This window comes from Saccopteryx bilineata, chromosome 5 (genome assembly GCF_036850765.1).
Source record: "Saccopteryx bilineata isolate mSacBil1 chromosome 5, mSacBil1_pri_phased_curated, whole genome shotgun sequence".
Lineage (NCBI taxonomy): Eukaryota > Metazoa > Chordata > Mammalia > Chiroptera > Emballonuridae > Saccopteryx > Saccopteryx bilineata.
Window position 1 is genome coordinate 81,322,825 of NC_089494.1, and position 22,827 is coordinate 81,345,651.

Genomic DNA, 22,827 nt, shown 5'->3' on the forward strand with positions numbered 1-22,827 from the left:
GGAGCCATCCCCAGCGCCCGGGCCATCTTTGCTTCAATGGAGCCTTGGCTGCAGGAGGGGAAGAGAGAGACAGAGAGGAACGGGGGTGGGGGTGGGGGTGGAGAAGCAAACGGGCGCTTCTCCTCTGTGCCCTGGCCGGGAATTGAAACCGGGTCCCCCGCACGCCAGGCCAACGCTCTACCGCTGAGCCAACCAGCCAGGGCCTTTTACTCATCTCTTGATGGACCTGCACCTTAACAGGCAGAAGTGTCAGGATGTCGGGCAAAATTGCCTAAGTATGAAAGCTAGAGCAGAAAGTCCCCATACAAAAAAAAATTTACCTATAGAGAAAGCCCCTTTTAAATGGCAGCCTTGATGAAAGTCTAGAACGGTTCAAAGATTACAGACTTTTGGAAAATTCAAATGTGGTATATTCAAGGCCTATGCTATGGCCAAAAAGACACTCAAAATGCTCTGGGACTAAGCATGAGTTTTGGAATCCATGCCCACACTGCTTCTTCGAAGGGGCACCCTTTCCACAACTCCACAAATTAAATGAGTAACGTGGGCCTAACCTCCAAAAGCCTAGACAAATAATTTAGGTGGAGTTTGAGAAGAAGAAGAAGGATAGGGTCCAGATATACAGTGGGATGTAAGCTGAACTCCATGAGATGCGAACTCACACATATACTTTACCATGCTCGATTAGGGCAGTTAAGATGCAAGTTTTGTTTTGTTTTGAATTGAAGATTTTTACTAGCACACACAGCTAACCTGGAACTAGAAAGCGTGCTGGAGAGTGGAGGAAGCATCCAGAGGTTTCAATCACTCTTAAGTACAGCGACCCCCCGCTCAATTCGTCGCCAAGGCCCCCTGCCCCGTCCTGTCTCCCGGTGTGGAAGTAATCCCCACTCGGCCTCGACCCTCAGGTCCCACCAAGATGGGAGGACGCCGGCTCGGCGCTGCGCTCCACACTCGCGTGCGGCTCCGTACGGGGCGCGCCCGACGGGGCGGGCGGGGGAGGCTGGGAGAACCGCGGGCGAGCGGTTTATTGTTCCCTCACCCCCTCCTCCCGCGCCTGGCCCGGCGTCACTGGAAAGGCGCCCGAGCCGCGCGGCGGCGGGTTATTTATAGCGCGGGCTGCGCGCGCGTCACGGAGCCCTGCCCGGCTGACGGGGCCGCTGACGCGCTTGGCCGCGGGGCCCAGTCCGCGGGGCTGCGCGTCGGGAGCCGGCGACAATGGGCTTCTGTGTGTGCAGCTGCGGCCGCCGCCGGGGGCCGGCGGAGGGGGGCTGGTGGCCTCTCCCCGACCCCCGCCCGCCCGCCCGCGGTCGCCCGAAACGTGACCGGCCTTTTCTGCCCCTGGCCGTGACCGGCCCCCGCTGCTTTTTTTTCTTTTTTAAAAAAGTATCAGTATATTCGCTTTGGCCAAGCGTTCGCTTCCACTTAATCCGCTTTCCTGGTCTTCTCCTCAACTTGGTGAGAAAGGGGGAGACTTCAGCCGGCCGGGGGCAACCACTTTGTGCGTCCCGGGAGCGGGAGCCACACAAGGCGCAGCCAGCGGGGGATGCGTTGACCGAGGGGCAGGGAGCGCCGGGCAGGTAAAGTATCTCGGACCCGAGTGGGGGTTCCTGTTTGGGTGGGGGAGGGGATCTGGGGTGGCTATGAGCGCCGGGCCGCCCTTCTGGGACTGCTGTCGCCCCGCTCCTCCGCCCACGGCCGGCTCGCAGAAGCCAGTCTGGGTGTGTAGCGCAATGAGCGAAAGAGAAACTTCTGCGCGAGTGACTACGTGAGGCTCCTCCCGAGAGGCCGAGTTGATAGAGGACACCCCCTCGCTCCCCTCCGCTGCCTCTCCGCCCCTCCCCCGCCCCTCCCACCGCCGTCCTGGACTTCAGAGTCCTCCCTCCCGCGGGATCTGTCCTTCTGCGCCCCCGCCCTGCGGAAGGAGGGGCTGGCGAGGCTTTTTAGGGACTTCCTGGGAAGCGGAGACCGGCTCTGAACCCTCCCCTTTCAGCTGCCGAGAGCTGGAAAGCTTGCTCTGGAGCCTCTTGCACGTGACAGGCAGGCAGAGAACTTGCTGTGCCTTCTAGGAAATTGCAATCGATTTGTAATGCAGTTTCGCTAATTGGGAGTTCAAAATTAAACTTTAATAAAGCATTTGTGTCGTCTCGTCTAATTGTGAAAGCTTCCATCCGTCCTGGTAGATAGACTTTAAGTCTCAAGTTAATGGCGCTAAGCTAGATCCCCCCCCCCCCCCCCCCCCCACACACACCCTCCACCCCAACCCGTACAACTCTGTCAGCCGGCGTCGGCGCAGCTGGATTTCCGTAAGGTACAGATGTTGCTAATGGCAGCTTAAGCACGGATGGGCAGATAGCATACGGAATGCAACATGTTGCCATATGGTTCTTTTAGCCTTTCACCTCCAGGGATGTCAATCACATATATATTGGAAAGAACTTAATGACTCTCTGGACAGCAAAATGAATTACCTGCTACAATTTATATCCCTTGACCTGATACGTTATGACAACAGGAAGATAGCATCGCATAATTTCTGTGGTATACATTGAACTATAGAGCCACTTTTCAAATTCTATAGCATACATTTGTAGTTTGAGCGGCTCTTTCAATCATTCTGGTTGTAAAATCTGTTTCTGTATTGCCTTTGCCCTCCTATCTCTGGGTGATACAAAGTTTATAAAGTTTAGCAAAACTGTAGTCTTGGAAATTGCCAAATAGCCCTCCAAATAGTAATCGATGAGGGTATGGAGAAATGAGAAGTATGATCTCCAAAGCTAGTTATTTAAGAGTTGGCAATCTTAGGAACACCACTTTTGGAACGCAGAAAATTAAAGGACTCCTATGAAAAGTAGGTGTTCTGTGAGTCGTTTCAATAATAATGCCTAAATCCACTTATTAAGTATCTGAAATTCAGTTTTTTAAATTACTTAAATCATTCTTGAACTTAGGAAAGTAAATTACAGAAAACAGTGCTGAGAAATAAGAAATGTAAGAAAGATAAGGAGGACCTCAGCAAGCCAAATTCTATACACACATCCCCCACACACTGTGTGTATACTTAGAGTTGAATCACGTGGGTGGTGGTACTGGTCATTTGTTCCTTCCAACACCTCCCGATATGTCAGTGACAGCATACTGAAGTTACTGTTCAGATCCTAGTGGAATGACTGTAAAATTTCACAAGTCTTATTTTTACACAACTTGGTGACTAATAATATATTTAATTTATTACCTCTAATTTCAGATGATAAACATGGTTGTTCTTTACTGTATTCTTCCTTATACTTTCACGAATGCAGAGAGGTAACACTGAAAAAACAAGAAAGGGTAAAAAAAGTAAAATGACTCCTATGACATTTTTTATTTTTACACCTATTAAGGGATATCTGAAAGCTATAAATTTTGCTTCCAACAATATGGGAACCACATAAATTTATGTGAATTGATAGGCTAGCAAAATACAAAAAACAGTCTAAGAGTATATATTTTTAGCCATGTTAAATTTCAGAAAGTTAACATGTCCTTTCGATGTAATATTTACAAGATAATATTTCCTCATTTTTCTCCTTTTCTGATGGCTGATAATTTGTTACTTAGTGCTTTAGTGCAATAATTTTGATAATTATTATCTAATATATTTTGTGTATGCGTATAGCAGAAAATGTTATACAAAAACACATTAAGATAGATCTGAGTTTTGGCAACTTTTCCAGGGGTTGTTTTTGGTAATCTTTTAATGGCTGAGGTCTTATTTCTGTGGCATCAGCACTCAAGGAAGTTTAACCTCAATCAGTAGTGAGCTTGTCAATAATGACTCCATCTCCATGACTTCTGAATAGACTGTGTGTACTTCAATCAGTCACATAGAACTTGTCTTATAAAGTTGTTATTGTCATGAACAGATATGACAGCCTTTTGTTAGGCCCTGATGTTCCTCTTCAAAAGCCAGGCAAAAGTCCTGCTTTGCTTCATTTCAGATTTTGAGTCTTTTAGTAAATAAAATCCTAAGCAGCACTATTTGCTTTTTCTCAAGTTATAACATTACATATAGTTGATGAATAATTTGGGGCACTTTTATAGACACAAATTATGTATATTTTTGGTATACATGTACAGTAATTAAACCAAGATATTTATCATGCATCATGACTTTTATTTTAAATGAAAATATGATGGATTTCCATTGTTACTCTAAATTAGGTGGCTGGCTGCCAAGGTGAGCCCAGTAGCTGGAAAGTACTAGCATTGTTATCATTGTTATTGTCTAAAAGGGAACTTGCCTTGCCTTTCTTTTTCCCTCCCTCCCTCCCTCCCTTCCTCTCCCTCCTCTCCCCTCCCCTCCCCTCCCCTCCCCTCCCCTCCCCTCCCCTCCCTTCCTCCTTCTTTCCTTTCTCCCTCCCTCCCTCCCTCCTTCCCTCCCTCCCTCCCTCCCTCCCTCCCTCCCTTCCTTCCTTCCTTCCTTCCTTCCCTCCTTCCTTCCTTCCTTCCTTCCTTCCTTCCTTCCTTCCTTCCTTCCTTCCTTCCTTCCTCTCCCTTCCCTCCTTCCTCCCTTCCTTCCTCCCTTCCTTCCTCCCTTCCTTCCTCCCTTCCTTCCCCTCCCTCCCTCCCTCCCTCCCTCCCTCCCTCCCTCCCTCCCTCCCTCCCTCCCTCCCTTCCTTCCTTCCTTCCTTCCTTCCTTCCTTCCTTCCTTCCTTCCTTCCTTCCTTCCTTCTTCCATTCCTCCCTCTTTCAATTTTACCTTTTCATGTTGCTAGTCTGAGAATTAGCTTGAATATGAAAACTTCTGGAAAAGTGTTTGAACTGGCCAAGAAAACTTTCACAAGTGTTTTTGGTTGCCTGCTGGCTTACACATTTATCTTGAACTAGTATGTTTATTTTAACTGAAAAAAATGGGAAATACTTTTAGAACAAGGTATCTCCCCTATGTTCTAAGTAATTTTAATTGTGATGTCATCTTAGCTGCTTTCTTGAGTTTTTTGTTTTTGTTTTTTTTACTCACAAGTGTATTTTAAAGCATTTAAAATAAGGCAGATTTATGCATCTCTCAAGGTATTATGGGACAGGTTATGGACAGGCATCAAGCCTGTAACAAACTTCATTTGAGTGAGTGGGGGAGGGTAGAGGGCCTGTAAGAAAGAATATATAGTCCCACTGCAGTAGCCATGTTTGTTTTTTAAATTTAAACCCATATTGCTGCGTTAGAAACTTGTTTTTTTCTTTTATAGTATTTCAGAAAGAATACTCCCATACAGTATTCATAAAGAATTTTTGAAAACTGTCAATCTGTAAATATTTAACCAGCTAAGCAGGAAGCAGTCTTTTCTTCTCAGCTATGTATGCAGCTTTGTGTTTATCTGGGTTAGTGTGAGTGCCGTGTAAATACTACACAGAATTTTGATTTGGTTCTCCTTACTTTGACTGATTGACAGGGGTTTCTTTAATTAATTTTGTTATATTTTATGTTCTGTATTTAGATATTGAAATACAGTATTTTATAAGATTGTTTGCATTTATTTAATTTATGTTTCTTTATTTTAAAGCATGTAGCCTGGAATGTTTGTTCTGCATTATTTTTTTCACATCATTACTCTAGTACTGCTTGATGTAACTTGATTAGCTCCCTCCCCCGTCATGATTGGTAATTAAAATAGGCATTAAAATTAGTCACTTAGCAATTTTGCTGTTCAATTGGCAATTAAATTACTTAATTGCAATTAAAGTCCTAATTTTAATTGGCAAAATGATAGATGTAGATTTAAGATAATATGTATAAATACTTTAATAAGTGTCTATATAAGGATTACTTAATTACTCAACTTCAAGTTTATGCTGTTAACTTTAGAACTTTTAAGTGAGCAATGAAATTTATATTACATCTATTCAAAGGATATGGTAATTAGATTTATTACTTGTCACTGTAAGGGTCCCTGCTATGTTACTTTTGTAGTATTAAAATTGTAGTCTTAATAATTGCAGAATTATGATGAGAAAACGGGCATATATATGTTTGTCATAATACATCAATATTGTATATTTATTTTTCATTATATTGAGAGATTCCTATTCACCAGTTAGTCTGAGGGGAGAAATCAAATGTTATTTTATCATTAAAGGTAGAACAAAAACTAACCAGCTAAGATATACACATACACATTGTTGTAAAGTGTATATATTTTATCTACTTAAAGAAAATGCCATATAACACTGTGATAGTTACTAATGTTATAGCTACTTTAAAATTTTCAAGTGTCCTGGATATTTTCTTAGCATATAGCAACTTATTTTTAGAATGTTCAAAATGTCTATTAGGACTTTGTACATTGTAATGATTCCCATGTTTATTAAAATTAGCAATGAAATCTAAAACCAAAGTTATACTTCCCTGCTTAATAAAAAAGAATTGTTACAGAAGAAAATATTGGTGGTTGCCAGGGGCTGGGAGGAGGGGAACAAGAAGAGTTACTATTTAGTGGGTATAGAGTTTCAGTTTTTCTAAGATAAAGAGTTATGGGGATGGATGGATGATGATGAGTACACAACAATGTGAATGTATTTAATACCACTGAAAAGTATACTTATGATTAAGATGGTAAATTTTGTTATGTGTATTTCGCCACAATAAAAAAGAAAATATTAAGTGGTTAATTTAAAAGCAAATGTTTAGGAGATGGTTACCCAGAATCAAACATTAGAGAAAAGATGAAGAGTTTTTATTATGCAAAATACTTTTTGAGTGGCAGGAGGTTTTACCATATGTTCAATTTTATAATTTAAATTTACAAGTAGATGGTTCTAGCAGAAAAAGTCCTGTTTTCTTCTGCACATCTTTACACGTTTCTAGAACGGGTTCTGAATCAAAGTAAAAAAGAATTTTTAAGTCTTTGCATTAAATGGTTTTTGGTGAAAATAGGTCAAATAAAATTGAGTAAAGGCCACAGTTACCCAAAATATGAATATCAGCTAAGCAATAGACTTATTCTCTATATATCCTATAAGAAAGGAACAAATTCTTGGTTGATTGATATTCTGTTAATGCAAATGAAATGGCAAAAGCAAAACCCTCCCCAAAAACCTGTACTATTAAAAAAGGATAGTGTATTTTCAGAAACAGATTTTTTTCCAAAGTAAAAATTTCTTTCTTCTATCAGTAAAGTAAAACTTCCTGCCAAATGGCAACAATACCATGAATGTGTTTGTCTAAATATAACTTAAAATATATCTCATTTTTATCCTTTAAATAGATTTCATTAAGTAATTTTATTATGAAATATCTTAGAGTTACCTTTTCATACAATGTAAGAGTTCTGTATATTCACTATATCTGAACTGTAAGGGCAGCTAGCTACTCTGAGTTCATTTTGGGAGGCTAGTGAAATAAATCCCTAAAGGCCCCCTTTCCATGCATTAAAATAGAAAATCCTGTGGTATTATATTCATGTTTGCTTTCTAAATTATACCAAAAGCTCAGTTTTATTAAGTATAATCTGCCTAGCCATACACAAAAGAAAATACTTTGGTTTAGATGTGAGTGTATGTATTATTTATATTGATTTTTTAATAAAAATATTTTGCATACATGTTTCAGTATGTTCTGCTTAATATTGGTTACTATAAAAGATATAACATTACTTTTCTGAATGTTTTTCTGAGATCATCTAATAGTGGTATATATTGATAGGAATAATAATTTTTAAATTTATTTTGTTGGTGTCAGAAAAAGAGGTATTTAGGGATAGGACCAACTTTTACTCCCATTTATTTTAAATTGTTAAGAAAATAGGCCACCATTGTGGATAACTTTATACATTTATACACGGTGCAATAATTTAAAGTTGTATCAGATTCTGGACCCTAAAAAACCATTATTGTCACTTTAATTGTTATGAAATAGTTTATATTTAAGAATCTTGAAGGGTTGCAGTCATATAAATGCAGAATTTCAGTTTCTTTTAGCTTAAAGTATTATTTTACACGTTTTCTAAAAGATTGTTCAATTGTACATTTTGACTCCACTATATGTGTAATTAAACCTCAGTGCAGAAAAGCATTCTCTTATGTACTAGCAAGTACACCCACACCAATTCTCTTCTAAGGTATAATTTATTTAAACGTGTAATCATAGGATTTTTAAAACATGCTTTCATTTTTCCACACTGAATGCCAATTTGAACTGCTTGGTGATATAAAGATTTTATTACCATTATGATTCCCAACGCCCCTCCCCCCCACCCCCTCCCCCCTAACAGTGAGTTAAACACGAGCAGGAGAAAATAAAGAAAATCTATTGTGAACCTAATTCCATGTGTTAAACTGTTTCCCTTTTCCGGACAAATAGAAGAGAATCACAGATTTATAGATATTTATGAGTTCTAGCACAATATGAATATTTGGGCCTGCAGCATGCTCTCTTCGGGATTGGCCTAAGTAGTTATAGCTCTGTGTGAGTGTGCGCGCGCGCGTGTGTACGTGCGCGTGCGTGTGTGCGTGCGTGTGTATGTGTGTGTGTGATGTGAGTTATTCTGAACGTTGAACGTTGTGGAGGCCCCCTACTGACAGGATCAGTAAATTACAGAAGTGGGCGGTTCTACTAAGACTTCCATCAGAATCTGGTGGGAACACAAGAATGTGAAGTTTTGATTGTAGTCCCTCGTTATACTTTATGATGCCTGTGCTGAATCCTTTCCACCTCTAGCACAACCAAGCCCTACCGAAAACGAAAACGCCAACCCAAGAAGTAGCTTATCCAGTAATTGGCTTAAGTATTTCAGTTTTGCTTTTGGTCTATCTTCCTAAGAAGTAACGCTTCCCAGGAACTAGCTCTCTTCCAAGAGGACTCTTCCACGGATTGTAGTATAGAAGGAAAGAAGTCCATCTTTTCTCTCATTTTAATATTATATTTAATTACGTCATCCTCAGTTATTACTAATTATTATAAAAATCTGCTGTGAAAGTTGCCTCTCGATCTTGGGTGCATTAAGACTTAGACAAAGACTATGTTACCAAAAAACCAAACTCCACAGGTTGCTGTTATATCCCAGTATGAGATTCTTTCCTCTCGTTCACTTTAAGAAGTTCAGAACACTTTCCTACTCTCTGGAAGAAAATTCTCAAGTTGTCCCCAGACTCACCCAGGCTAACGTGTGTGTGTGTGTGTGTGTGTGTGTGTGTGTGTGTGTGTGTGTGTGTGTGTGTTTTAAATGGAATTGAGGGTGGAGGAGCGTGTAGAGGAAATGTGTTTACTTAGATGTATCTATTTGTGTATGAAGGGTAATGGTTACAACTTTAAAGTTCTCCCAACCCTCGCTTTCCTAGGAATACATTAAAAAATAATAACTGCCACCCCAGCGTGTCTGTGCTTCAGTTTCCGACTGCCTGAAAATAGCGGCCCGGAGCCTGGCCCTCCGCTGGGATCAAGGAAAGCTCCGCTTGGGCGCGCCCAGCTCCCTGGCGGAAGGGGAAGGGAACCCGGGAGGGCGCCACAGAGCTAGAGCTGCTATTTTGGGCCCAGGCGAGCCGGTGCGTCAATGCCTGCGCCCCTGCGTCACCGCCACCCCCACCCCTTTCCTTCTCCCTAGCTCTCCAAACTCTCACTTTTTCCCTTTCGTTCGCGTGGAATCGATTCTGCCCACGGGGCTCTGACGCTACCAAGCTCATGCTAATCAGCTATTCTTCGCCCTCTTCCCCTACTCACACACCCTCACTCGCCACCACCACTCCCCCCAAACACACACACACACACACACACACACACACACACACACACACACACACACACACTTCCTGGTTTGATTTTTTTCCCTTGCGCCCGCTAAGGCACAGCTGAGCAGCAGCGCCGGCGGCGGCGGCGGCAGCAGCAGCAGCGGCAATCGCAACATCTGGGGGAAACTTAAGGTGGTCACGTAGGTTTCCCCATGGCTCGGCGCAAAAGAGCCCGAGGCTTCCCGGGCAAACGCAGGGCAACTGATGGCTACGCCTCTGCAGCAGCACGGGAGCGGGCAAAGTTGGGGGTGCAGGTTCGAGCGAGAGGCTCGGAGGCGCGAATAGTTTCACGGCGCTTTCGGCCCATACTGGGTACGCCAGGATGGCGGGGGCGGGAAGCTGCAAGGGGCCCCGGCGGCTTGGAAGCGACCCCACCGAGGGAGGAGGGGAGGGACAGCTGGAACTCGCAAGCCGAGAGGGAAGAAGCCCCCGAAGCCTCCCTACCCACCTCCCAGTCTCTTTCAGCCCCAAGGGAGAAGCCCTCAGAGGCCCGCCCAGCTCAGGTCGAAGGACCGGCCAGGAGGTTCGCTCTTGGCAGAAACAGCATTGCTTTTGCTAGAAAGCGCCTTGCGCCTTCAGCGTGACGGGTGCATTGACTTGCCAGGCGGAGTCGGTGCCGACTCGGCGGGCCGCGGGGTGCGGGTGCGCCCACAGCTCACAGCCAGCCGGGGCCCCCTTCCTGGAAGGCTGAATGAATGCTCCCACTTCACGTTTAGCGGGGCTACTCTACCCCCTTCTCCCAATATTTTGTCTTTCCAGAATCCTTGGCTCTCACAGAAGGCTGTGAGAACCCTTGGACTTCAGAGGAGGATCAGTTTATTTGCCTAAACTCGTGGTAGGAGTTGATCGGCATCGAGGAGTGTCCAAAGTACTAGAGTTAGCGAATGTTGATTAGAGCATCTTTCCGCAGAAGGCGCACCTGTTGCCAGCTGCTCAGCTGCATTGTCTGCCGGAAAAAAAGAAAAAAGTGGACTACGCTTCACTCCGACTTTTGGGGTCCCCAAAGGGCTGGGTCACCTCCTCCTCCTCCCTTCACCCCCCTATCCACGCACCACGGCCTCCCTTGCACCTAGGGACTGCTACGAAAGGAGGGAACACAAATTAGCCCCTTCCAACTTGGACTCCGAGTGTGTGTGTGTGTGTGTGTTTGTGTGTGTGTGTGTGTGTGTGAGAGAGAGAGAGAAAGAGAGAGAGAATACGAATGTGAATATGCCAGAAGGCGCGGCGGCCAGGGACAGGGAAAGGGAGGAAAGGGGGATACACCGGGCCAGGGAAATCCCACCCCAATTTCCTGAGCCCTCTGGGCGTCTCGTATCATGGGACATCTGTACGCGCTTCCGTTAGTGGGGGTGACGATTGTGGGTGGCTGAGGTTAGGGCGCTGCCAGGCACACCTCATGATTGATATTCCAGGTGCTGACTACCTGGCCCCCACTAGGGTTCTCTTCCGCCCAGGCTTTTGTTGCCCCCCCCCCCCCCCCACGTGTGAGCGGCGGGCGGCAGCAGCGGCGCGGGGTTTGGGGAGGTGGGTGAGTTGCTGCTGCTCTGAGGGCTGCGCGGTCCAGAGTGGAGAGGTCACACCTCTTTCGGAAAAAAAAAACCCAAAAAACAAAAAACCCCACCAAGCTGGCTACCAAGGTGAACCCAGAATGGTTCCCACCTTAAAATCGGCCCTGCTCGTGACGTCAGGTCGGAAATATACCAAAGCGAGCGCCGGCCAGGAGTCCGGGGAGCGCGGCTGCGCGCCGATTGGGCGGCGGGCCTCTGACGCGCGCTGACGCGCGGAGACTTTAGGTGCGTGTTGGCAGCGGCAGCGCGAGCCACATAAACAAAGGCACATTGGCCGCCAGGGCCAGTCCTCCCGGAGGCTCGCGCAAAGCTCCGCGGTCCCGCTCGCCTGTCCGGCCGGCCCCTGTACCTGCTCCCCGCCGGCTCCGGGCGTCTCGGCTCCCTGCTCCCCTCTCTCACGCCCCTACCGGACCCTGCGCCCGGACTCCCAGAGGGAACTACACTTCGGCGGAGTTGAATGAATGAAGAGAGACGCAGAGAACTCCTAAATGAGTAGGTGCCGCCCGTACAGCTCGCATTTTTTTTTTTAATTATTCTTTCTTCTTTTGCACGTCTCTTCTTTCCACATCTGTGTACAGGTTCTCTGAAATTGGGCGCCAGAATTGCGGGACGCGAGTGGGGCAGGAGGACGGGGAGTGGGTGTGCGCGGCTACCGAGGGCAGTTGTCCGAACGCCAGCTTCGGCACTAGCGGGGAGTTGGCTCCCAACAGAGACTCCCGGGCTCATCATTGGTGGACGTGGAGGGAGACTTGTATAGTTCAGCGAGCTGCGTACTTGCCCGCGGAAATAAATGTGCACAAAGTTTGTCTTAGTGCGGAATTGATTCTGGCCGTTGGACACAGAGACTCTCAAGTCCTGTGTATACTAGGGGCCTGGATGCTGCTCAGAAAGTGACAGGGAGAGGGAAAGTACTCAGTTTATGTGTTGCTTGGGAACTGTCACTGCCGCTGGCCAGTGTGCCAGTGTTTCCCGGGTATTGTTGAGTAAGTGAAGGGGAGGAGGGTAGAGTGTCCTGTTACTAAGTTGCCTGAAATTTCTGCTTTTGATATATGCCGCGATTCTGTATGTGAGTGTGCCAGAGACAGAGACTATGTAGAGTCCAATCATGAAGCTATGAAGTAACCAGGGGGATAATTCCCAGCTCAGACATCTCTCTCCAGGGCTGTGGGGGTCAAGAGTCTCCTTTCTTTCTACTTTTCCTGGTTAACCTCCCTTCTCCGTGAAGCAGGGTTCTGAGAGGGGAGCAAGAAGAACAGAAGGAGTGGATGCTTGGCTTTCTTTTTCATTTGTAACAAGGTTGTCTATGCTCTAGAATGCCTTCCAAGTGGGAACATCTGAAAATTACTAGGATACAAGAATGCCTTGTTCCAGCAAGTAGCAGTCTGTGGCAAGCTGTATAGGGAAGGTGTTCAGCTTGTAATGTTGGGAAGTGTATCTAACGTTGGTGCCAATACCAGATAAGCAACATTGGCCTCCCTCTGCAATTGACCTAAGATGCTCCTGGAAAATTAGGGTCCCCTCTTCCCACCCTTTAGCCATTAAAAATGTTGAAAGATGAGTTTGCTGGAAAAGTGAATGCCAGTTCACCTGTTTCCCCAATCCCAGTGCTCTGTCCAAAGCCCATTCAGATTACCTTCAGGGCTGCCCAGGCCTCGCTAATATTTCATAACTCATAACGGGTAGAGGGAGAGGTTTTTTCATTTTATATTCTTGACTCTACTTTCCTCCCTCTTCCCAAAAGAAAAATCAGTTTCATCATGGGGGGGGGGGGAATCAGAGAAGGTTACAATGTTGTATTTTATTAAATTCTAGTTTCTTCTTTTTGGGTCTCAAACTAAAATGAAAATGACACTCCCTCACTCTCCATACACCCTACCAAAGGGGCCGATCTATGACCTCATAGGTATTAAATAAGCACAGGGAACACTCTGCCTTCTTCAGAGCCCCATCTCTGCAAGGATTTACACAGTGCCGTGGGTGGCACTTTCTGTTGTTCTCAGCCATCTCTTTTTCACACATTCATTCTAACTGCTAGGCTTGATGAAGGCTGCACACAATTTCCAGTGAAACACTCACGGAGGGCAAAGAAAGGCCTGCCTGGCGAGTCTGCAGATGCCTGGCTGAATCTGTCCACAAAGTTACCCTGAAGCTTTTCGTGTCTGTATTTCAGGGAGGAGATCTGACAGGTTGGACTCCCCATTGATTTTCTAAAAATCTTGGAAACGTTATCCTTCATTGAATTACGACACTGTCCACCTTTAATTTCCTTGAAACCGCCTGTAACTCGGCTGAAGGTTAGTGCAACTTGATTTCTTTCTTTTCCTCTCTCTCCTCCCCACCCCCCAATTCCCTAAACATCAAGACAAGAGGCAGTGCGATCTTCCTCAGTAAACCCTGCAACTTAAGGTTGTCCACCCTTTTTTTTACCTTCAGGAACAACTTTCTTATTGTGCAGTTCAACTTCATTTCTAGAATGAGCTTGCTGAAGCTGAGCTCCAGAGGGAAAGTCTCATTTAAGCGGGGGTGGGGGTGGGGTGGGGGTGTTTGTCCGTGAAAAGAAGTTGAGGGGGAGACGTTTGGAAATAGCCGGAAATGAAGACCCTCAATGGCTTCTGGCTCTGGGTCTTGATTGGATCAGCCCTTCCAAGCCCTGCGCTGTGTTGCTCCGCAGCACCGCGCTCTCCGCCCTTCCCCTCGTGCCCCTTCGCTCTCTGACCGCGGGCTGCCGGCGTAGCTCCAGGTGTCCCCGAGCCCGGGAGAGAGTGTTCAGTTGACCAGGCTGAGTGTATATTATTACCCTGTTTCATTTCCAGCCATGCCTTGTGTTCAGGCGCAGTATGGGTCCTCGCCTCAAGGAGCCAGCCCCGCTTCTCAGAGCTACAGTTACCACTCTTCGGGAGAATACAGCTCCGATTTCTTAACTCCAGAATTTGTCAAGTTTAGCATGGACCTCACCAACACTGAAATCACTGCCACCACTTCTCTCCCCAGCTTCAGTACCTTTATGGACAACTACAGCACAGGCTACGACGTCAAGCCACCTTGCTTGTACCAAATGCCCCTGTCCGGACAGCAGTCTTCCATTAAGGTAGAAGACATTCAGATGCACAACTACCAGCAGCACAGCCACCTGCCCCCCCAGTCCGAGGAGATGATGCCGCACTCCGGGTCGGTTTACTACAAGCCCTCCTCGCCCCCCGCGGCCGGTGCCCCGGGCTTCCCGGTGCAGCACAGCCCCATGTGGGACGACCCCGGCTCCCTGCACAACTTCCACCCGAACTACGTGGCCACCACGCACATGATCGAGCAGAGGAAGACGCCCGTCTCCCGCCTCTCCCTCTTCTCCTTCAAGCAGTCGCCCCCCGGGACCCCCGTGTCTAGCTGCCAGATGCGCTTCGACGGGCCCCTGCACGTGCCCATGACCCCGGAGCCGGCGGGCAGCCACCACGTGGTGGACGGGCAGACCTTCGCGGTGCCCAACCCCATCCGGAAGCCGGCGTCCATGGGCTTCCCGGGCCTGCAGATCGGGCACGCGTCGCAGCTGCTGGACACGCAGGTGCCCTCGCCGCCGTCGCGGGGCTCCCCCTCCAACGAGGGGCTGTGCGCCGTGTGCGGCGACAACGCGGCCTGCCAGCACTACGGCGTGCGCACCTGCGAGGGCTGCAAAGGCTTCTTTAAGGTGAGCGAGGCCGGGGGCGCAGGAGGCAGGTGAGAGCCCCCCGCAGCTGGGAGCCTCTGGCTGCGCTCTCCGCTCTGGGGCAGCAGCTCGGCCCCAGCGGGCTCGGGAAGGGTCTGCCCCGGGGGTCCGCAGAGGTCGCGGTGGGGCTGGCGGGGGCCTGAGAACAGGAGGCAGGGAGACGGTAGGGAGACGAGGGGACCCGGGGTCGCCTGCCCCGCACGCAGCCGCCCGGCAGGCCCCCGCCGCAGCCTCGTGTTGCTGGAGCCGGAGTTGGAAGAGGGTCATTTGCATGTGCTTGGAGCTGTCTACTCTGTTCAGATTGAAATTGGTTAGGACAGAGAACCGTGTCTGAGCTAACCAAGTGGAACAGAATTCCCTGTGGTCAAATTAAGTGATCTCTTTATTTCGCCATCCTGATTGAATAATCTTATCATTTTAAATAGAGAAGGTCTCCAAGGAATGTAAATAATATGAATGCCCACGGATTTGTATTTACTGAGCGTCTCCTTCTCCTTCTCTTGGCATATAAAACACAGCAAGGAGCGGCAAGGTTAGCTCAAATGTTAACGCTATCAATTTTCTTCTGTAACATGACCTGGGGGAGGGAAAAGGAAAGAAAGAGAAAGGGGAAAGGAAAAGAAAATAAAGTGTGTATATGAGTTTGTTTGTGGGAAGGGAATCCAGACCCCAGCTCGTGAGAAATTGTCTCTGGATTCCCTGGGTTGCTGGATTTTCAAGAGAAATATAATTTAAGGCCTTTATTACCTTTTTTTTTTTCAGCGCACGGTTCAAAAAAATGCGAAATATGTGTGTTTAGCAAATAAAAACTGCCCAGTGGACAAGCGGCGCCGGAATCGCTGTCAGTACTGCCGATTTCAGAAGTGCCTGGCTGTTGGGATGGTCAAAGAAGGTAGGTCGGGGCGAGTCTGCGACCCCGCAGTCTGCTTGCGGGAAACCGCGGCCCTGCCCAGCCCCACCCCACCGCCACCGCAGGGCCCCCAGCGCCCCCCCTGCCCAGCCCCACTCCCCGCCACCGCCGGGCCCCCAGCGCCCCCGGCCCCCTCCTCGGCGCCCAGCCTCGAGGAACCGGCATCTGCCTGCGCGCCCATCTTCCCTAGATAAAGTCGCCGGGTTCATCTCCTCTTATAACTATACGACCCATTTGGAAGAAGACATAAAAGAGCTCCGCATTTTTTATGCTTCTCGACAGTAAAGGCTTTACAAGCAGCAGGGCCCTGCGCTGCCGGCCGGGCGCCCCGCGGCGGCAGCATCTCCCCGGGAGGGGCCCAGGCCGCAGCTGGGTCCCACTTGTGGGAGCGGCTCTAACCCTGGTCTTTCTTCGCAGTGGTTCGCACGGACAGTTTAAAAGGCCGGAGAGGTCGTTTACCCTCGAAACCGAAGAGCCCACAGGAGCCCTCTCCCCCCTCGCCCCCGGTGAGTCTGATCAGTGCCCTCGTCAGGGCCCATGTCGACTCCAACCCGGCTATGACCAGCCTGGACTATTCCAGGGTAAGAAGCTGGCGGGGGGTAATCATGTGGACAAACCGACAGATGGGCAGGAACCCCTCCCCACACCCACCACTAGCCCCTAGACTCCAGGGATAAGAAGAGGCCAGCAGGGCTGTGGCGTCAGAGCTCTGGGTATAGTCACAGGAAGACAGGCAGACCCACAGGCAAGTGCAGGCAGGAGGACAGTGCACAGGAAGAGAAGTTAGGTCACAGTGGTCGAGTCTCTTCCGGTCCCTCTCCCACTCCCACTGTCCATACCTACTCACACACTAATGTCTCTGCTGCCCAAACCAGAGGCGGTGATGCCCAAACCACTTGGATTTTTATTCCCAGTCTTCCAGAGATGCTTTCTTCCTCAGCCTGTCTGGCCCTGTCCTGGTTGGGGGTGCTTGCTTGGGAGTCTGGGAGGGGAAAGAGACAGGGTTAAGGAATGATAGTAGGGTGTGGGATCAAGTGGTCAGCTGTGAAGAATGTGTGGGCTTTAATGGGAGGAAGTATGTTGGGCAGACCTAGAAGTCACTGCAATTTTATTAAGATTTGCAAAGGGCATCTTTGCTCGAGACCCACTCTGGGACTGGCATGAATACTAACCTGTCAATTGTTTTGTGGAGATAAGAGTGAACATTTCCCAGGGCTGGATGGCACTGTATTTAGTCTGTATGGAAATGGTAATTTACATATTTAAAGCAGCGACCTCATAGCACCATCCCTAATTGAATTAATTGCCCCGGAACATCTAATTTCCTTACTGGTCAGAGAGAGGTTTAATTGTTATAAAAACCTGGCTCCGCTACTAGAAACGGGGTTAGCAATTTCACGGGTTATATATTTTAGAGAACCTCATTAAGTGCTTTTTAAAATGAAATTCCAGTTCCAGGCGAACCCTGACTATCAGATGAGTGGAGATGACACCCAGCATATCCAGCAATTCTATGATCTCCTGACTGGCTCCATGGAGATCATCAGGGGCTGGGCGGAGAAGATCCCGGGCTTTGCTGACCTGCCCAAAGCCGACCAGGACCTGCTTTTCGAATCGGCTTTCTTAGAACTGTTTGTGCTGCGATTAGCGTACAGGTAACTGAGGAAGCCATCAAGGATGTTAGGAAAGAAGGAAGAGAGCAATCAAGACAAGAAAAGAAAGAGGAAAAAGAAAATAAAAGGAGGGAAAGAGAAAAGGACAGAATAGAGCATGAAAAGGGGGAAAAGGAGGGAAAGGGTGGTAGAAAAAGGTAGAAAAGGAAGAAGTGAGCCCAGAAGTCTTGGATGAATGGCATGGAGGTGGGATAGGGGGCGTTCTTGATTGTTATGAAACTGAACCCTTTCAAGGTCCACTGGTCTACATTTTATTAACTCTTCGGTAATTAGGTGCTTCTTAAATCCCTCATTTATTGCTCTTCAAGTAATTAGTTGTTTAGCTTTTCTCTCTCTCTTTTTCTCCCCTCTCTCTCTTTGGTATTAATTGCAGGTCCAACCCAGTGGAGGGTAAACTCATCTTTTGCAATGGGGTGGTCTTGCACAGGTTGCAATGCGTTCGTGGCTTTGGGGAATGGATTGATTCCATTGTTGAATTCTCCTCCAACTTGCAGAATATGAACATCGACATTTCTGCCTTCTCCTGCATTGCTGCCCTGGCTATGGTCACAGGTCAGTACCACAGGTGCAAGGCACACTTCTCCAGAACTGCCCAGCGGGATTGTCCCGGTTGCCCTCGCCACCCGTTCTCCCTGGTCTTGCCAGCTAGCTAACTACTTTGTGCATTCCTCTTTTGTTTCTGATATTTTCTGCAGAGAGACACGGGCTCAAGGAACCCAAGAGAGTGGAAGAACTACAAAACAAGATTGTAAATTGTCTCAAAGACCACGTGACTTTCAATAACGGGGGGTTGAACCGCCCCAACTATTTGTCCAAACTGTTGGGGAAGCTCCCGGAACTCCGTACCCTTTGCACGCAGGGTCTACAGCGCATTTTCTACCTGAAACTGGAAGACTTGGTACCACCGCCAGCAATAATTGACAAGCTTTTCCTGGACACTTTACCTTTCTAGACCTCCTCCCATGCACTGCAAAGGAACTGGAAAGAAAGCCTAAAACTGTCCAGAGGGGGCAAGTCACAAGGGCAGAGATATCCCCCTGAGCTGTCTCAGCTCTAGTGGCCCCACCTGTTCCATAAAACTCCCAGCCCCTTAATCCCTAAAGGAAAACAAAAAATAAAAACTGTTGCTATTTCCTAACCTGCAGGCAGAACCTGAAAGGGCATTTTGGCTCGGGGCATCCTGGATTTAGAACATGGACTACACACAATACAGTGGTATAAACTTTTTATTATCAGTTTAAAAATCAGTTTAATGTTCAGAAGAAGGATTCCTAATGTATGATGGGAAATGTTCAGCACGTTTGGTTGTCACAGTTAAGACAAATGTCACACACACACACACACACACACACACACAATCATAAGGGGACCCACAAGTATTGCCCTTTAAAAGACTTCAAAGTTTTCTGCTGTAAAGAAAGCTGTAATATATATTAAAACTAAATGTTGCGTGGGTGGCATGAGTTGAAGAAAGCAAAGGCTTGTAAATTTACCCAATGCAGTTTGGCTTTTTAAATTATTTTGTGCCTATTTATGAATAAATATTACAAATTCTAAAGATAAGTGTGTTTGCAAAAAAAAAAAAAATAATAATAACTACACAAAAAAGGGACCAGCATGTTGACTCTAGGTTGAAAATGTTATAGGCACTTGCTATTTCAGTAATGTCTATATTATATAAATAGTATTTCAGACACTATGTAGTCTGTTAGATTTTATAAAGATTGGTAGTTATCTGAGCTTAAACATTTTCTCAATTGTAAAATAGGTGGGCACAAGTATTACACATCAGAAAATCCTGACAAAGGGACACATAGTGTTTGTAACACCGTCCAACATTCCTTGTTTGTAAGTGTTGTACGTATCGTTGATGTTGATAAAAGAAAGTTTATATCTTGATTATTTTGTTGTCTAAAGCTAAACAGAACTTGCATGCAGAAGCTTTCGACTGTTTCCAGAGTGCTTATAATATACATAACTCCCTGGAAATTACTGAGCACTTTGAAATTTTTTTTTGTTTTTTTAATGTCTAAAATTGTCAGTTAATATATTATTTTATGTTTGAGTAAGAATTTTAATATTGCCATATTCTGTAGTATTTTCCTTTGTATATTTCCAGTATGGCACATGATATGAGTCACTGCCTTTTTTTCTATGGTGTATGACAGTTAGAGACACTGATTTTTTTCCCCTGATAAATTCTTTCTTTGAGAAAGACAATTTTAATGTTTACAACAATAAACTATGTAAATGAACAGAATTTTGTCTTCTTTCTGGGTGAGAAAATAATAGCAATATACAATAGAGTTGGAGGTTGATTTGGGATAGGTCACTTATTAGACATCTGCGTTATAAACTGACAGCCTAGATCTATGCTGGCAAAAGAAACCGGGGAATTGAACTGATTTTCAGAGAATTCAATACAATATTTTTCCTTAACCACAATTTTCCAGTGTGGCAACCTACATTTATCAGAAGCAATTGAAAATATCTCAACTCTTCTGTTAACTTTGCTAATAGGTGCAACTTTCAGAAGAGAAGTTCAAGACACCAAAGAGCTTTGAACTTTTGCAAGGCCCAAAGTTTTGTCAAGTTTTTGTCTTGCACCATGTTTAGGAAGTATCTTGTTAAGACTCAGTAAGTCAACGTGGATGGAAATGTTGGATTTAATCTTGGATTTTTCTAGTTCTCTACTTAATACTAGTTGTAAAGAGTTTTGGTGAAGGACTAAGCATTTCTGGCCCTTTGGGCCTTGGGTCAGTGGTTTTTGATATTGAGCAGAACTTTGTAGAGGCATTTCTTACAATTCTCTTTTTCCTTTGAATGGATAGTAACAAAATAAAGTTTGTAGTTCTAGAATATTTTGTCTTTAAAGTTTCTCAAATAAAAAATAAAATATCCATTTTTCAGCTCCCAGGTCTAGTATAAGCAAGTTATACCACCACCTCTAGAATTCAACCCAGCATCAACTTTGAGCAAGAAAGTAACTTAACTCTGTAGGATCCTCTTACAGCCTTAACTTCGGCTCAGCACCTTAGTCCTGGGGCAGTTAAGGCCCTCAATGGTCCCCTCAAGACAGCTGTGAATTCCTAGGAAGCAAAACGTAGGGCTGGTCTTCTTTGCTGACCCCGGTGAATTACCAACTGCTTTCAGGTCACTGAAATGTAGTGTCGTTGTTTTCAAATGCAGAGTTACAACAGTAAATTGTCATGAGAGCCCTCGGTTTTTACTTTGCCTTTGCTGCCTCAAAAAACTGTGGGTCGGTTAAAGAGAGAAAGCAGGTCTCTGAGTAATTTAGGTTATTTTTAGAAGATGCGTTTTTCTGCAGGTAACTTCGAGGGGCAAAAGTGGGTGGCCTTATAAGAGATTGAATAATAAGCGAAATGTTCAGTTTCCTGGCTTTGTTGAAAACATGAGGCTTGCCTTTCTTATTTTCACAACCTGTGCCCAACCAGACTCACTAGTAAGCGGGAAGAGAAAGCTCTTCAGAAATGCTACAAGTCTGCAAGAGCCGTGTGCGCTCATCTCCCAGGTGTTTGCAATCCCGACACAATTACGTTCCGACTCAGAATCCCCAAGAATTGAACCCAGAAACGATTCTGTTGTCGGTTTTCCCTTGAAGAAGTGGCTATACATCACCCGAGGCCAGTGGGGTGTCAGGTGGTGCGCCAACCTCCCGAGAATTTGGGGTGAAAGAAGGGAGGGATGACCCTCATGTGTGCGCGACCCATGGCCGCGTGCACACTGCATCGCCTCCGCGTACATTCCATTGAAATACCCAAGTTACAAAGTGACGAGTGCTTTTCTGCTTCACAGTTGCCAAGTCGCTTTCCAACTCCAGGCTGAGCGTTCGGGTTGCGAGGGGAAAGAGCCTTACACGCATTTCCCCTGAATCTTTTGAGGTTGCGAAGCTGAGGACTTTTCCAGTTCTAGTCATTCTAGGAGTAAAACCCAAGAAAGGCAACGGACACGCTGCATTGCAAAAGCCAGACATTGCATGGAACTTCTTTAGAAAGAGATTAAAACTTTATAACGGGGGATATAACAATGCCAGTTACTGTGTATCGTTTCTGCTATGAAAATACATAATTACTGTTCCGGAGACTTGACCATACATTTTCAGCTCAGACAGAACGTCTTCCTATTTTAAGTCTTCACAGTGTCTAGACCCACTCTGAGTAGTTGCTTAGCACGCCCTGTCTTTAGAGAGATGCCCTTAATTAAAAGCACAGGTGAGCTGCACTACGGTCTGCTACCTGCTGGGTTCGGTTTCTCCGCGCTCCCGGCGACTGCCGCCACCTCCCTGGACGACCAGGAGGCCCTCGCTCTGGCCTTCAGCTTTCCGGGGCCGGGGTGGGATGGCGGGGGCGGGGGGGGGGGGTAGGAGGGAGAAGAACGGACTGAGCGCGAGAGTTTCAATCCCTGGTTCTGATTCTAACAAAAGAAAGATGCCTGGCTCAGGGAGCTGAGAGCACCCTGCAATGACAGAAGCACCCAACGACCTTATCTCGTGCATTTCTTCTGGGTGCTTGGCTCCATCCCTAGAGACTTGGAATGCCACCTCCACTAAAAATACCCATCCCAAGTCTTCGGGAAACTGGCTCACAGAGAGCAAGGGGCCCGACAAGAGATACTCTTGCCAATTTAAGAATGTTACTCAAAGGTTCAATTTCACTTTGTCTTTAGTATGTTGAGGCTTTGCCGGTATCAGTGAGTCAACAGGAATATCCAATTATCTAATTATTTTAAACCTCAGCGTCGGCGGTGAATACTTTCAAGATGCAAACAGGTCTGCTAGAAAAAAGTTTCATTTCGTTGTCATATATTGATCACAGTTTGCCGGTACAGGACACATTTCCTTCTCACCAGACTATATAGGGTGGCGACACCAAAGCCTTTCTGACATCGCGTGTGTCGCGCGTCCCCGCGCCGCGAGCATCCTGCCTGGCACCGCACACAAGTCCGTTTCCCTTTTTATCCGCGGCGCGGCAGCGCGGAGGTGGCTTCGGCGAGTCGGGGCTGGGTCTCCGGGCCGGCCTCGCCTCTCTCGGCAAGAGACGCCCACCTCGAGGTCTGGCCTGCCTGCAGCTACCTCAGAAATGAAGGGGGGTTCTATGCAGGCAGAATGGTAAAAGAGGGTATCTATATAGTTTTGCGAATTTAGAAACTTTTTTCTTTTTATATTATTTTGACAATTGAACAGAGTTCTGGGAGTAT

The 22,827-nt window shown here is 46.6% G+C and overlaps 1 protein-coding gene across 3 annotated transcripts; it reads left to right on the top strand.

Annotated features, from left to right (window-relative positions):
* The first annotated feature begins 1,219 nt into the window (after positions 1-1,219).
* On the top strand, positions 1,220-19,820 carry NR4A2 (nuclear receptor subfamily 4 group A member 2). Of its 3 annotated transcripts, none has more exons than XM_066281038.1 (8): positions 1,220-1,580; positions 13,501-13,624; positions 14,144-15,009; positions 15,790-15,919; positions 16,355-16,518; positions 17,390-17,592; positions 17,984-18,162; positions 18,306-19,820. In XM_066281038.1, exons 3-8 carry the CDS (start codon positions 14,146-14,148, stop codon positions 18,560-18,562), a joined length of 1,797 nt encoding a protein of 598 aa, XP_066137135.1. In that variant the 5' UTR covers positions 1,220-1,580; positions 13,501-13,624; positions 14,144-14,145; the 3' UTR covers positions 18,563-19,820. The 3 variants fall into 3 exon arrangements, with proteins under 3 accessions (XP_066137135.1, XP_066137134.1, XP_066137136.1); XM_066281037.1 differs by lacking the exon at positions 1,220-1,580 and adding an exon at positions 11,344-11,822; XM_066281039.1 differs by lacking the exon at positions 1,220-1,580 and adding an exon at positions 11,344-11,822 and having other exon boundaries at positions 14,322-15,009.
* Positions 19,821-22,827: the final 3,007 nt, after the last annotated feature.

Coding starts and splice junctions, on each gene's coding strand:
- NR4A2 (XM_066281038.1), top strand. CDS start 14,146: ATGCCTTGTGTTCAGGCGCAGTATGGGTCCTCGCCTCAAGGAGCCAGC. Junction 15,010..15,789: donor GCTGCAAAGGCTTCTTTAAG/GTGAGCGAGGCC, acceptor TTTTTTTTTCAG/CGCACGGTTCAAAAAAATGC. Junction 18,163..18,305: donor TGCCCTGGCTATGGTCACAG/GTCAGTACCACA, acceptor TATTTTCTGCAG/AGAGACACGGGCTCAAGGAA.